At 41.7% G+C, this 16,390-nt stretch overlaps 1 protein-coding gene across 1 annotated transcript; it reads left to right on the forward strand.

Annotated features, from left to right (window-relative positions):
- The first annotated feature begins 929 nt into the window (after positions 1-929).
- LOC118091093 (phytanoyl-CoA dioxygenase, peroxisomal-like) lies at positions 930-12,797 on the forward strand. Its single transcript, XM_088676966.1, has 7 exons — positions 930-1,035; positions 1,779-1,947; positions 2,771-2,852; positions 3,971-4,152; positions 5,473-5,622; positions 5,872-6,006; positions 11,392-12,797. The coding sequence occupies exons 2-7, from the start codon at positions 1,789-1,791 to the stop codon at positions 11,443-11,445; spliced, it is 762 nt and encodes a 253-aa protein (XP_088533092.1). The 5' UTR covers positions 930-1,035; positions 1,779-1,788; the 3' UTR covers positions 11,446-12,797.
- Positions 12,798-16,390: the final 3,593 nt, after the last annotated feature.

The following is a 16,390-nucleotide window of genomic DNA, read 5'->3' on the forward strand; positions in this document are numbered from 1 at the left end:
GAAAGTGCCAATATGGAAGGCACTATTGTAAAAATATTTGCTTTCCCCAAATAGTTTTCCATTTGCCATTATAAATTGCTGCCGGGGTGACCTTCGGAGTTTAATAAAAACTTAACAAAGTTTTGATAACAAACATTGATTGTTTTAACTCTAATATTCATTATACAGAGTTTAGAATGTAGTCTATGAGTTACATTTAAATACCCCCTTCCTATGCAGTTAACTTGCATCGGGGAAGGGAGCCATTGATACAAAAGCTTGGATATAAATTTGAAGATTAATTTAAGCATAATATAGTACAGTACATTAAATTTCCTCTACCATATCAATAGTTATTATGATTCAGAATCAATTCTGAGTTTTTATATCATCCCATAATATATAAAAATCTAAATAAAACAAATGTAAGTTCCTTAACATGTGGTCCAGACACGATTTCCTACTTCAGCCGAATTTACTACAGTGAAATACCCAGTTCAATACCAGTAGGTGACGACTTTCTTCTATTAAAAAATTAGATATGTTGGTTAATTTCTTTAGAATTCGATCATTGAGTGTGGTGAACCTTTGAGAATTTGGGGTGCATTAACCATCAAATTGCTGCCTCACAAGAGTCCTGTAAAATTTGCTATTCTGAAGCAGTGGCTGCTTCTGTGTATTTCTGGATTAGTAGAAACTTTTGTGCCACTATTCTCAAGAAGCAAACAGCAAACTAACTTTGTGCTGACTTCATGTAAATAAATACCTTCATGGTACTGCAGACTTTGAACTTCATGGACCTGCCTGTTTTCCATAGAGCTCCTCTGTGCTGCAGGAGACCCCAAGGTGTGTTGTAGGTTGCATAAGAGTTCCCAGGGAGCACTTGTCTCCTAGACCTCATCCTTGTCCTGTGAACTTATCCAGTGTCTGTTCTTATCTCCGCAGTTACACCTTAGATAATAATGTTCTAAGCCCAGTGCAAAGGCATTTCTATGAGGAGAATGGCTATCTCGTCATAAAAAATCTGGTCTTGGATGAGGATGTTGAACATTTCAGGTAAAGTGTAGCCATGTGTCCTAATCACATATACTACCGGTATACTGACAGGTATCTGAAGAAGTGTGCATGCACACGAAAGCTCATACCAATGACAAACTTAGTTGGTCTCTAAGGTGCTACCGGAAGGAATTTTTTTTATTTTGTTTCACATATAGTGAGATTGTCTAAAACAAGTATCTTCAACCTTTTCAGACCCAGAACTCACTTTTCACCCTAACATGCATTCAGGACCCATTTCTTAATCTCTTTTTCCATATCTTTGCAGGGTGGTAGTGCTCTTGTTACAACCCACCTTGGGTCAGTCTTGACCCCCCCCCACTCCCAGTTGAAGACCAGTGATTTAAAACACACTGGTTGCAGTCCAGAGGTCTCTCTTTCTGGAGGTGGGCCCAAGAGCTTGTGTTTGCCAAGTAAGACCTGAAAGCCACAAAAAGGGCCCCACTCCATGAGGGAAAGGAAAATTCCCCCTGGATTTACAAGAACATTCAGCCATTTGATATGAGGCATAATTCATTTCCAGCTTCTAAATATAAACCCAAAGCCTCACAGAGAATGAGTTATGTGGATCGCTAAATCTATGGATGATGGGTGGTATACAAATTTAATAAATTAAAGAAATAAATTTATTACCCATGATTTTGCACAGTAGAAGCATCCAATTTTATTTACAAAGGCAATCACATGGTTAAACAGCATAGCAAACTTTGCCATGAATAACTTTTTTAAAATTCTCTCCTCAGAAATGAGTTCATGAAGATCTGCAGACAGGAAGTGATTGTCCCTGGTCTGACGGTCATGAGAGATGTTTCAGTTTCCAAGTCGGAGTTTGTTCTAGATCAGAAAACAGTTTCCAAAATACAGGATTTCCAGCAACATGAGAAGCTCTTCAGATATTGTAGATTGCCTCAGGTCAAAAAGGGGGGCAGGGGAATATCCTGAAGACCACAAGTAGTCTGCATTTTTTTCATATGTGATCTTTATATGTCTTCTATGTTGCTGCCGTGCTCTTCAGCCACGGGGAAGACCTGCACGAAATAGGAACCTTCATTAGTAATTAACTTGCTAGCATAGTAAGGCAGTCATTTTCTATCAGTAACAGCACAATATAACAAAAGTTAAGTGACACCAAGGGTGAAATGATGCCAGAGATGCATGAACAGGATGTCCCATGGCTCCTTATTTTTTAAAATAAAGGTTGAAAGCAGCCAGAGGTGTGAAATGAAAAAACCAAGCAACTTCCTCCTGGTACCAGAGTCCTTCCGTATTTACCTCGCCCCCTGTGTAAAGAGATTTACACTGAGAATATGGCCTGGGGAGGAGCAAAGTATGACACCCATCACTTAGTGCTGCAGTCCTATTCAAAATATGTCCTCTTCACTTCCATATGGTTGCTTTTAAATTAAGGAAGCAAAAACTGCAGTAGATTTGATCTCCTATTTTGTCTCATTCAATAGATGCTTTTAAGCAGAGCTTAACTTTTGCAGATTGTACCCAATGTCTAGTGAAATTAGGCATCTATGTAGTGATGATCACTGTGTGTGATATTTAACCAACTTTTTGTGCTAGCTCAAGGATTAGCATTAGCCCAAGGGAAGTGCATAGCACTGTTTGTTTCTTCAACACTGGTGTATTGATCATGTGTATTCACTTGGGTCTTGCCCATGAAATATAAGGGGTAATATGTTTTAGCATGTTTAAATATGCATCTCATGAGAAACTTTCTTCACCTTAGATATTGAAATGTGTCGAATGCTTCACAGGACCAAACATCATGGCCATGCACGCCATGTTGATAAATAAGCCTCCAGATTCTGGTAAGAAATAATTGAACAGATGAGAAATAAAATATTCTGTTCAAGAATGCTAGCGTGTATGTAAATATTGTTGGACTTGCCCTTTTTCTTTTGCAAGGTCCTGCAGGTATGTATACTTAGAGAGTTAGCTACTGTGATGCAAGTCTAAACAAAGAAGTATAGTTGTATACAACATGGTTGATTCTGATATACATCTTGATTTAACTTCTCTCAGATTTTGTATTGGTACTCACTACATTAGAGGTGGGACCTTTATTTTTCCTGTTTACTGCGACTGTGGCACACTTTTCTCCCTTGCCATCCTCTCTTCCCCATTCCCCACCTTTCTGGCAGACCTCTGCCTGATTTCATTCTTTAAAAGGTTTTTATTCATTTTCCATTGAATATCACATGTACTGCACATGTCACAACACACCAACCACAATGTCACAGAAGATCAGATCTTTTAATGTTCAACAAATTAGTGTATTTTAATGTTTCTGTTGGAAGCTGCCCAGAGTAGCTGGGGAAACCCGGCCAGATGGGTGGGGTATAAATAATAAATTATTATTATTATTATTATTATTATTATTATTATTATTATTATTCACACTGAGAATCTTCCTGAGAAATGGAAGTCCGAGATACCCAGATGCACTGTGGAGAAAGTCCCTCATGCTGCTGTCCACAAAAATGAACAACAACAACAAACCCAAAAGGGAGCAAAGAGGAGAGTTCCTCCTGTAATTTAGTGTGGTTTAAACACACACAGCACTATTATTACTAATTCCAAAGGAGATACAGCTCACTGTTTAAATACTGCAAGTTGGAAGGGGAATATATTGTATTATCACAGCTCTGTGGTGGAGTTCACACTGAATATAACAACCTCGTGTTGTTCTTGTAGTAGTTGTAGTAGTATTTGGTTAGAGGAGATATGGTATAAAAATTGCACACAAAGAAAAACAAGTTAGTGCAGCAAGTCCTGTTTGGGATGCAAACTTTTGTTCTGTAAACCCCCAGCTATTGACTCAGGTAAAACACACACAGCAGGGCCACACTCTGACATTTTGTTGTCTCGTTGTGCTTGTATTTTCTTAACTAATTCTGCAGCTGTACTATGAAACAATTTTTTGCAGGAAAGAAGACCTCTCGCCAACCAATGCACCAGGATTTGCTCTATTTCCCATTCCGACCTGCAGATCGCATTGTTTGTGCCTGGACTGCCATGGAGAAGATTGATCGCAGAAACGGATGCCTGGCAGTTTTGCCAGGAAGTCATAAGGGGTCTCTGAAACAGCATGATTATCCTGAGTGGGAGGTAATTTCTTTATGACTTCATCACAGGGAGGAACGGAGGACGGAAGTATCTGCAAATTTGGAGGTAGCCAATAGCAGTTTTGCTAACTGAGTAGTATTTTCAGTGTCCTTACAAATAAAAAAGAGGGCATTAAATTGAGATGAATGGGCAGCCAGGGCAACTGATATGGACCTGATGTATTATAATTAGAACAAACACATCTCCAAGCATCTTGGTGACTGCATTCTGCACCAATAGGAAGTTTCCAAACTCTCTTTGAAGGCAGCCTCACAGATAACATTTTGTTGTTACTGGGATCCACCCGTCCAGGAGACATACACAAGTCCAACCAAAGTTCTTGAATGTCCATCATGAAGTTAACTATGAAAAGTCTCAGCTAGAGATCAGTGCACTTACAGGCAATTGTATCATGCTCTCTCCACAAGTTGCATTTTTTAAAAAAAGTATTTTTAATGATTTCCCCCCCATATAACCAAAATAAGAAGAAAAATTGTGAGACAGACAATTTAAGGTAAACCTAATCAAATCAGGGCAAGCATGGGATGTTACATTCAGAAGACAAATGATAAAGCTGGTTAGCGAGATTTTCGTGACAAAATAAGTGGAGAGTACCACAAAGTGCAAGTAGATAAATAGATACTGCTACAGCGGGAAGGTAAACGGCATTTCCATGTGCTGCTCTGGTTTGCCAGAAGCGGCTTTGTCATGCTGGCCACATGACCTGGAAGCTGTACGCCAGCTCCTTCGGCCAATAATGCGAGATGAGCGCTGCAACCCCAGAGTCGCTCACAACTGGACCTAATGGTCAGGGGTCCCTTTACCTTTGCCTTTACTCTACCATAGAGACAATGTTTTCTATCTTTGGGTAGTCAATATACATGCAACAATAAGGGTAACGTAGCAAATCTTTTCATTTTATCATTTTATTCTCTCCCTTTGAAAAAGATACCAACGTGGGTATGAATACAATATTTTCTTTTAGTATCTTATTTATTTAATCAAATAAACATTCTCTATTTCAGCGCCACCAGTTGGGGGCAGGGCCATAAGCTCAAATGGCTTAGACAAAATGAATTAGACAGGATCCCGGGAAATAGGCTTCTCAAGTGCTGTGATAGGAAGCTAGAGCATCCATGTTTGGTTGTGGCATCATGCATGCATGCTCCTAGAAGATGCAAGGGAGAAAAGAGGCAGGATGGCCATCGGCTTCACATTCAGCATGTGAGCTTCTGAAGTTCTAAAAGTTTTTGAAGTGTGGAGGTTTCGAAAGATTAAGTTCTTTAGGATAAAGAATATAATTCAATGCATTGATTTTTCTAGGGTGGTGTAAACAAGATGTACCATGGAGTGCGTGATTATGATAAAACTATTCCGAGGGTTCACCTTGCTATGGAGAAAGGAGACACAGTGTTCTTCCATCCCTTGCTAATCCATGGCTCTGGAATGAACAAGACTGAAGGGTTTCGTAAGGTAAGCACCTAGTTAAAGTTGCAGGTGTTGGAACACCTGGATTGTGTTCCTCAAGCAAAGTCAAGTCAAAGTTTCCCCATGTTTGAGCTATTAATATCAAAACCTGAAGTTGCACCTTATTATTTCTATGTTTCTTTGTTGGAGGGCTGGAGGTGAGGGGTAAAACCTATCCTCCATATGGGGTGCATGCCTTTGCAGAAAGGCACTTACAAATGAAAACAAATAAGTTATATTGGTCTTTTTATGCAGACAATTTCTTGTCATTATGCAAGTTCTGACTGCCACTATATTGACATGAAGGGTACAATTCAAGAGAACATGGAGAAAGAAGTAGTAGATGTTGCAAGAGCAAAGTATGGTACAGACTCACCTGTCACCTTGAGGGTATGTATTATTGCTTCCCCTGCCCCATAGTTTTTATTAAAGTTTGGAAAAAAGATATATAAAGTAAATATTGAATATAACGTTAATATTGAATGCCCTATGGGACCCAGGTGGCGCTGTGGTTAAACCCAGGTGGCGCTGTGGCTTGCTGATCAGAAGGTCGGCGGTTTGAATCCCTGTGACGGGGTGAGCTCCCGTTGCTTGGTCCCAGCTCCTGCCAACTTAACAGTTCGAAAGCACGTCAAAATGCAAGTAGATAAATAGGAACCGCTCCAGCGGGAAGGTAAACGGCGTTTCCATGTGCTGCTCTGGTTTGCCAGAAGCGGCTTAGTCATGCTGGCCACATGACCTGGAAGCTATACGCCGGTTCCCTCGGCCAATAACGAGAGATGAGCGCTGCAACCCCAGAGTCGGTCATGACTGGACCTAATGGTCAGGGGTCCCTTTACCTTTACCTATTGAATGCCCAATATACACAAAGAAAAAGAGGAAAAGAAAAAAAGAAAAAAGAAACAAAGGAGAAACTTCCGGGGGAGGGATGATGGCCGATGGACCATCTCCATCAGCTCATCTGTCTCTGATATGGTAGTTGTGTGGTGTTTGATAATTGTTGTGTTTAGTCGTTTAGTTGTGTCTGACTCTTCATGACTCCATGGACCGGAACACGCCAGGTACTCCTGTCTTCCACTCACTGGTGGAAGAAGAGGAGTGCGGGGGGAGCCCACCGCCCCCAGCAGGGAAATCCCGGTGGGGTGCCATCGCGGCTGGGCCCCCACCCGCACTGTGTGCCACGCCTGCGCGGGTGGCGCACCACACCCCCAGGATGCGCGTCACGCCCCTGCGGGTGGTGTGCCATGCCCCCGAGCAGTGCACCAGCCCCGCCCCTGCCTGCTCTCCACCCCCCACCCCGGTGCTGGAGCATGCAGCTCCGCCACTGCTTCCACTGCCTCCCGCAGTTTGGTCAAACTCATGTTCGTAGCTTCGAGAACACTGTCCAACCATCTCGTCCTCTGTTGTCCCCTTCTCCTAGTGCCCTCAATCTTTCCCAACATCAAGGTCTTTTCCAGGGAGTCTTCTCTTCTCATGAGGTGGCCAAAGTATTGGAGCCCTCAGCTTCAGGATCTGTCCTTCCATTGAGCACTCAGGGCTGATTTCCTTCAGAATGGATAGGTTTGATCTTCGCGCAGTCCATGGGACTCTCAAGAGTCTCCTCCAGCACCAGCACTTCCTGGAGGCCCTGGTAGGTTGAGAGACTTGGAAGCTGAGGAAATTTCACCTTGCCCAAACCATACAACAACAACAACAACAACAACAACAACAACAACAACAACAACAACAACAAATTATTATTTGTACCCCGCCCATCTGGCCGGGCCTCCCCAGCCAAGAAAGATTTAAAATACATTAACATGTCACAGATTAAAAACTTCCCTGAACAGGGCTGCCTTCAGATGTCTTCTGAATGTCAGGTAGTTATTCATCTCTTTGACAGCTGATGGGAGGGCGTTCTACAGGGTGGGTGCCACTACCGAGAAGGCCCTCTGCCTGGTTCCCTGTAGCTTTGCTTCTCGCAGTGAGGGAAGAAGGCCCTCGGTGCTGGACCTCAGTGTCCGGGCAGAATGATGGGGGAGGAGACGCTCCTTCAGGTATACTGGGCCGAGGCTGTTTAGGCCTTTAAAGGTCAACACCAACACTTAGAATTGTTTACAGGTAGGTAGCCGTGTTGGTCTGGGTCGAAGTAAAATAAAAAAATTCCTTCAGTAGCACCTTAAAGACCAACTAAGTTTTTATTTTGGTATGAGCTTTCGTGTGCATGCACACTTCTTCAGATACAGTGAAATAGAAGTCCCCAGGCACTTATGTAGAGAAGGGGTGGGGAGGGGTGGGGATGGGGACTTAGAATTGTGCTCGGAAACGTACTGGGAGCCAATGTAACTCTTTCAGGTGTTATATGGTCTCGGTGGCTGCCCCCTGTCACCAGTCTAGCTGCCGCATACAACAGCCAATATGGACACTGGATCCTCTTTCTTAATTATTTTTGGAATAAAATAATTTACAACTTAAGTGAGTTACTTCATCTGCCAGTGAGAACTTCTATCCAGTGAACTAGCTACTTTCTACAACTTAGAAGGGAGGAGGACTGCTGTTTAAGCTGTTGAGTGCAAACAAAAGGCTTGATTTATGGTCTGAGATAAGAAAGCTTTAAACAGACAAAGGAGTTTCTGTGTTAAGTTCTAAGTGGATTATTTTTATTTATTTATTTATTTTCTTGACAAAAGTGTGCCTAAGAATATAAAAGCTACTTTGCCAGTTGAAATTTCCTCTGTGAGAATGGAATTGGTTTATCTTATATGGGCTACATTTATTGATGCTGCAGCCAGAACAAGATATCTGGGGAAGCTGTCCTGTTGCTGAAGTTTTTATGAGAGCAGTAAAGAGACAGAAGGGCTGACATTCTTATTAAGCGAAGCAGAAACAGCTGGTGAAAATAGAAATTGGCTTTAAAAGAAAGACGGTTTGTTTTTATACTCCCAATACTCAGCAAGAAAAAGGCAGCAGAGGAAATAAAAACATCTTTTGATACCTTTTGACCCTTTTGACATTTTTCAGCAGATGATGGCAGAACAAACAAAATCTCTAAAATTAGAGACAAATGAAATTAAAAACAATATGGACCATTTGGATAAAAATAGATGAAAAACCGGCAACATTTAGAAGGAACAGTTAGTAAAATAGAAGAATCCTATACCCTGTTGTCTGGAGAAATGAAGCAATTAAATGAAAACGTGTAGGCTTTGGTGTCAGGGGCTGGTCTGACTCAGATGCCAGAGATGCCCTGACTCTGAAGATGAAGGAATGCAGACACAGACAGAGCAGCCTCTGACAGAAGAAGAAGGGGAGAGTTTGCCCCCCCCTTTCTTCAACTTTCCCAGCAGCTGATTCAGAGACGGCACAGTCGGGGGAAGAGCTAGATAACTCTGAGTCAGAAGCTAGGCAACCAGGAGGGAGCGACCGCTTGGGAAACTCTTCCTTCGAGAGCGTCAGGGGCCTCCCTCCCTCCTCTTGTACTAGGAGGGTTGAAAGGGTGAAGGCTCAACAGAAGCACCGGGGCGGGAGAGTGGTGCGGTGGTGTGCTTCTTGCTGCAGAAGGGGCGGGATTCAGAGTGAAGAACTGAGATCCTGAAGGAGGGTGGCTCCATGCCTCTGTCTAAATAAAATGGACTATAAACTTGTCAGAGGCTCGTTGATTCTTATCGGAAGCTCCCAGAGAGAGGGGGAAACTCCCATGTCTGCCAACATCTGGAAAGTAGAAATGAAGCTGCAAACAGATATTTGGAGAATTTGGCATTAATGGAGTTGAGAGAAAAAAAGATCTATCTACAATTCAGAGAGATTCCAGAAGAGGATAGTAAAGATATTAGGGGTAAAGTCATTAATTCCCTGACATGCTTTTTGAAAAAGGATGTGCTTGATATGGAGGCAGAAATAGACAAAATAGACAAAATTAATACATGTTTTGCAAAACTAAGGTTCCAAGAGATGTTTTGGTCCAATTTGCTAGAAGGAAAACTAGAGACGAAGTCTTACAGTAACATTTTCAGACAAAGTTGAAAATTGATGATATAGATGTGATTGAAATGAAAGAAATTCCACTGAGGGTACTGCAAAAAAGAAAAGGCAACTATTTTTTGACAAATAAACCTTAGCAGAAAAGAATTCAATCAAGATAGGACATACAGGAGGGAGTGATTTTTATCTTTAAGCAACAAACATTTCAACTTGATTCAATACAGAAAGCAAGAGACTTTGTGGAGAAATTTAAATTTGAAATGGAATAAATACAAATGGATGAGACTAAAGAAACAGAAATGGGAGCTGTAGGTATGACAAAATAACCTTCTCAGCTATGGATTACAAGTACAGTCGTACCTCGGTTTACGACCCGCTCGGGTTGCGAACACTTCGGGTTACGAACTCCACACCCCCAGAAGTGTTTTCGGCGCGCGTGCGTCCCGCGCATGCGCAGAAGCGGCGCGCACGCGCAAAGCGTGAAAATCACGAAAATCTCGTTTTGCGCATGCGCAGAAGCGGCGCTCGGTTTGCGACCTTTTCGGGTTACGAACCGCGATCCGGAACGGATCGTTTTCGTAACCCGAGGTACTACTGTACTTAACATGGAATATAAATGGAGTAAATGCTCCTCAAAAGAGAAAAAATATATTTCTTGAAAAAAAATTGGATCTAATTTGTTTACAAGAAACACATATTAGTGAAAAGGATATAAAATATTTGACAAAAAATTTTTTGGTGAGGAATTGATCTCTGCAGGATTGAAAAAAAAATGGAGTTCTTTTGCTCAAAACTGATAATCTCTGATGAACAATGTAGATATGTTGGGGTGGAAGTTAATATCCAAGGCTGTAAATTTTTTTTATAAAGGACTTGTGGGCTTGTGGTTGATGAACTTTTCATCTGAAAACTGGTGCCTCATGGGAGACTGGGATGGAGTGGTCTTTCCAATGCAGGACAGAACTTCAAAGAAAAATATTAAAACTCCCCAGGATAAAGTACCTAAGGTTTTCTTTGAAATGATGGATAATTTGGAACTTGTTGTCATCTGGAAATATAAATATTTCTCTGAAAGACACAGATGCTTCTCAAGAAAAATATGATTTGGTTGACTAAGACATTGGCAACTCCATAGACATATTACCAAAGACTTTCTTAGATCACAATTCAGTAATTATGACTTTTAAAAAGAACCTCCTGCATCAAAAACTTTTCACGTCATATGTCTGACATAATGGTATTGGGAATAATTATTCCATTGGTGGTAGCCTACTCAATCACGTGCTTTGGTGTTGAGCAGGACTGATCCTGATCTCTCTCCCAGCTTCTACATATGTAAAGGTAAAGGGACCCCTGACCATTAGGTCCAGTCGTGACCGACTCTGGGGTTGCGACGCTCATCTCACATTATTGGCCAAGGGAGCCAGCGTACAGCTTCCAGGTCATGTGGCCAGCATGACTAAGCCACTTCTGGCGAACCAGAGCAGCACATGGAAACGCCGTTTACCTTCGTGCTGGAGTGGTCCCTATTTATCTACTTGCACTTTGACGTGCTTTCAAGTTGCTAGGTTGGCAGTAAAGAATGTGTTTTCATGCGGAAAGTGGTAAGACAATGGGGGAAAAGTTGTCAGACCTGGAAAGCTCAGACCTGTGGCTAGAAATTGAGCAAAAGTGTGGATGAGCCCTCAGTTCAGAAGCAAAGCTTCATGCAGAACCAAAACAGCTGGGCGTGGTGGGTTTCCTTCCATATACAGCTGCTTGTATGTGCAGTGGGAATGAACTTGTGCACAAAACAAGGTTCTTTTCTGTCCTTAGGATATTTGGATCATGCAAAGTCGTCTTGTTAAAGGAGAAAGGAGAAGTCTGTAGAATGTTATCTGGATGCCCAGGCTTAGTTCATGAACCCAGCGTATCATTTTCTAACTGGGAGAAACCATGATCCTTTGGTTGGATGTGTTCGGAATTTTTCTTGCACTGAATATTTTCAATGACTATGCAGTAAAACAGTTCTGAGGTATAGTATGTTTATATTTGATAATGATGCTTAGGTGAGAATTCTACTGTTCTGAGTAAACAATATTGTTAAATTCAAGAATAGTTTTAACTATTTTAATTGATGCACTTCATGATCTACCGTACTTTATCCAGTATTGAATGGTAGACAGCTGTGTGATTCAACAAGGCACTGAAACAGCTGCCTTTATGCAGTGATTTAGAATGTTCAAGCCATATCCTGTATTATTAGTAGCGTAGCATTATTCTCTCCAAACTAGGTGAATAAATGAACAAAACGGCAAATGCAGTTCCATGTAAGTTAAAGGAATATACTTTGGGGCAAAAATAACTAAATAAGAACTTCATGTATGCTGGTAGACTTCTCCCTGGCAGTGACTAATCAGGAAACGGCTCTCCATTTCCAAATGCCCCATCTCGAATGGCTGTGGCAGAGTTGGAAGCCATGTAGAAAATGGGGCCCCCAATGACCAGAAGGCTGTCTTGTGTGTTCTCCTCTCACATTCTCCTCTGAGCAGAGCTAGGCTCAGCTTCCAACAGTTTATTGGGGCTACATTCATTCAACAGTGAAATGGACCCCCTTGGAAGGTAGCGGACTCTCCTTCCTTGGAGGTTTTTAAGAGGTTGGATGGCCATCTGTCATGTATGATCTAGTTGAGATGCCTGCCTTGCAGGGGGCTGGACTAGATGACCCTTGAGGTACCTTCCAACTCTATGATTCTATGATTCTGTGCTTTGTTACTCAGCCTTATAAAATTCTTTTTAAAAAGTTTTTATTGAACAAATTTAACAAAATACATTATTGATCATTGTAACCAATTACATTTCCCCCCTTTTTTATACCTTCCCACCCTCCCGAGACTTCCCTCAGCTCCCCCCTCTGGTTTGTTTGCACTTGATATTCTCTGCATGTTATGTCAGCCTTATAAAACTCGACCTAAAAGCGTTGTACTTGACTGTCAAAACCCTATTGCAGTCAGCTTTGTAAGCTTTTGTAAGAAATGACTGGTGGATGTAATCTCATTTGGAAACTGCAGTGAAACTAAACAGAAGATCAACTTACATAGACGATTAAGAAAGAGACATGACTAAACAAGAATGTAATTGCTATCATGCAAAAAGAGAAAACCAGCCTTATGAACTGTGTCATTTGAAACTGTATGTAAAAATATATATTATTGAAGAACACGCAATTAAATATCTGTTCCAAAGAGTGTCCTGCTCCCAGACCCTCTAGGTGGCGCCCTTGAGCAACATCAAAATATAAAAGTCCATAACCAGGGACGTGGCGCGTGTGTTTTGGTAGCGGGCAGCCGCGATGGCACCCCTGGGATCGCACTGCCCTTATCTTCCTACGCTACTGTCCATAACAACAGAGTACGGTACCATCTACCATTTTCATTGAAATTAAGAGGATGTAATATTTTTGAGGAATTGCTACCCTCCAGTTCCAATCCCCACTAGAAATCCATTCTCGAACAGCCCCTGGATGCTCAGGCTGCTCTTCAGACCTCTCCGCCATGAGGAACCTGGGCAATACAAAGTGCCTCCAGCAGAATGTCCTGGCAGGCAGGCTCAACCCACCATAAGGAGAGAAGCCAGCATACCTAGCTGGGGGCAAGGCTTGCTTGTGTCTCCGTGCCCTGGCCACATCCATAGTGTAAACATTAATCCTTTGGGTGCTCAGACTGATGTCTGAACCTTTGTGGTTTCTTATGGCAGAAAAACGTGTTAAAAATTTGTTTGGAACAGTTTCCTTCCATGTCTCCAATATATCTCTGTCATGTTTTAGTGGCAAAGTTAAGAGAACAATTTTATCTTGAGCATGCCAATTTTAGTTAGCCAGCATAGTTAGCCAGTGATTCAGCTTTCCTAAAACTCCCAGCTGCTCCCAAATAATAAATTTGGATTATTACTCTGTGCTATGAGATCTAAATTATTATGGAGCTGAATCCCAAGTTATTGAGTTGGTTTACAGTGCAATTCTATACACGTTCACTCAGAAGTAAGCTTCACTGGATTCAGTAGGGCTCCTTTTAAGGTAAGATGGTATAAAATTACAGCCTAAATATTATTTGGGGCAGAGTATTCTTTAAAAATACTATTTACCACAGGTTTTTCTATATTAACACCCATCCATTCAAAATGGTTTTGTCTTGTCTTGTAACCGGAAATTAAGCTGAATTGAGAGAGAAAATTTGAAACAGTATTGAAAATGATTTTTTTCAGGTGGGTTAATGCAAGTGTCACATTATCAACAGACAGACAGATCTTCATATCCTGTTTTACCAATAGAACCTCAGTAACTTCCTTATTTGTTCCAATTTAAATTACTATGAGTTCAAAGTCTAGAGCAAATAATGAGGCCATCAAGACCCGCCCCCCCGTTTAATTGCACAACCAAGTAAATAAACACCATAAGATCTACGGATGAAGGGTGGTATACTACTGTTAATGCTAATGCTAATGCTAATAAGTCCTAACTGAATGGTCTGTTGGTTGATGCTTCATTTCCTCTTGCCATGTGGCTGAGGAGCTCCTCCATGTGAAGGAATAATTAACACATATATGAACTTTGGCTAAGATCATGAGAAAAATAACATCCTTAGGTTGCAAAAAGCATTCTTCCATTGTGTCCTACCACTCACTCTATAAAATTATCCCTTCAAAATCCTTCACCAGCTTCCCCTGAAGACGGTTGTAAAGGTAAAGGTAAAGGGACCCCTGACCATTAGGTCCAGTCGTGACCGACTCTGGGGTTGCGCGCTCATCTCGCATTATTGGCCGAGGGAGCCGGCGTATGGCTTCCAGGTCATGTGGCCAGCATGACAAAGCTGCTTCTGGCAAACCAGAGCAGCACATGGAAACGCCGTTTACCTTCCCGCTGGAGCGGTTCCTATTTATCTACTTGCATTTTGACGTGCTTTCGAACTGCTAGGTTGGCAGGAGCTGGGACCAAGCAACGGGAGCTCACCCCGTCACAGGGATTCGAACTGCCGACCTTCTGATCAGCAAGCCCTAGGCTCAGTGGTTTAACCACAGCGCCACCTGGGAAGACGGTTGTAGCTCGTGCTAAATCCTTGGATGCAAGGTCACTTGTGTTCTCCCAATTCTTCATAGTGTAAGTGTAGAATAATTTGGAAGCTGACACACATTACGGCATAAACTCTGTAAACTCTGGTTTGGGAATCACCTGGGGATAGGTGCACTTTAAGAGGACAGAACCGACCACAACAAAAATAACAGAAAAATACTGAAGGGGCAGAAGAGCCCTTGAAATCTCCATCACAGGGTGAGAAAGCAATGCTGTTTAGCATTTTAAATTAAAGCTTAAAATGAAGAGTTGCTATCCTCTTCAAGCGGGACAAGCAGCTGCAATGAAAACCTTGGTTCGCCCTCATGCTTGAATACAATGTGTTGTTGCAACACAGCAGCTAAGACAACTTCAGCTTTAATCAGAAGCCTCTCAAATGCTCTTCCACTTCGTGGCCATATAGTATGAAGACATGATGAATAGCTTCCTTATTGGTTCCAAGGAAAGCAAAACCACCCTGGTCCACCCCAGTCAACATAGTTCCAAGAGCCTCTCAAGTAGGGAAGGAATAAGGTTAATGACTAGATGACCCTCTGGGTCCCTTCCAACTCGACAATGCTATGAAGGTGTGTCAATTTTTGTTCAGTGTGGGAAAAATATCCTTAGACACTTACACATTCAGTAGTTTTATGGTATCCTGTGTGGTACATGAAGGAACATCATGTGCTGTTTGTGGCAGAAGCATCAGAAGTGGCAAAGACATCTTCAGGGCATAAACCCCCATTCATCCGATTCACAGGCTACTCTGCCAGGGGAACAAACTCAGTATTTACTTTCAAGCACTCCTGTACATTCCATAACTTGAGTGCTGCCAAAGCAGCATTTCAGGACTGAAGTGGTAGTTTTGAACATGAATGTTTACACCTCAGTTCTGCAGCATTCAGATACAGCTTCTCTTTTAGACTGCCCTCTTAACCCAGTCCTTCTCCAATCTCTTTCCACTAGCTTTTGGTTATTTTCTGTTAAAACAGTAAACTTGAATGAATGACACTGAATCTTCACTGGAATTACTTAATGGATAAAAGCCTCATCAAATCCAGCATTCTTTTTTGTTATGTGTCCCAGTTATTGAATGCTCCCCCAGGAAGGAAGGGACCTGCCTGGAACACTCTTGGATGTATTTTTGGCACCAGGTGAAGATATTTTTTATTTTCTTAGATCTCCCGCCCCCCCCCCCTTTGGATTCTCTGCTACTTGATCATTGATTGTTTAGTTTATTTCATTGCTTAATGTTGCTCATTCCACAGCTTGCTTGGAGGGAATATCTATCTGTCTGTCATCTATCAATCAATCAATCATCTATCTATCTATCTATCTATCTATCCATCTATCTATCTATCTATCTATCAATAATCTGTCTGTCTGTCTGTCTGTCATCTTTTTAGTTACAGGTAGGTAGCCATGTTGGTCTGGCGTAGTCAAAACAAAATAGAAAAAAATAATTTTTTTTCTTCCAGTAGCACCTTAGAGACCAACTAAGTTTGTCATTGGTATGAGCTTTCGTGTGCATGCACACTTCTTCAGATACAGACTTCTGTTTAAGTGTATCTGAAGAAGTGTGCATGCACACGAAAGCTCATACCAAGAACAAACTTAGTTGGTCTCTAAGATGCTACCGGTACTGGAATAATTTTAATTTTTTTAAATTTTGTTTTGTCATCTTTTAAAAAGAGAAGTTATTTTACTCTCACCACCACAGATGTGCTT

The sequence above is a fragment of the Zootoca vivipara genome, chromosome 9 (genome assembly GCF_965207765.1).
Source record: "Zootoca vivipara chromosome 9, rZooViv2.hap1.1, whole genome shotgun sequence".
Lineage (NCBI taxonomy): Eukaryota > Metazoa > Chordata > Lepidosauria > Squamata > Lacertidae > Zootoca > Zootoca vivipara.

Bases quoted from the DNA above. Each gene is read 5' to 3' on its own strand.
- LOC118091093 (XM_088676966.1), top strand. From the start codon at position 1,789: ATGAAGATCTGCAGACAGGAAGTGATTGTCCCTGGTCTGACGGTCATG. The intron at 2,853-3,970 runs GTAAGAAATAAT...AATTTTTTGCAG, and splicing joins AAATAAGCCTCCAGATTCTG to GAAAGAAGACCTCTCGCCAA. The intron at 4,153-5,472 runs GTAATTTCTTTA...TGATTTTTCTAG, and splicing joins ATGATTATCCTGAGTGGGAG to GGTGGTGTAAACAAGATGTA.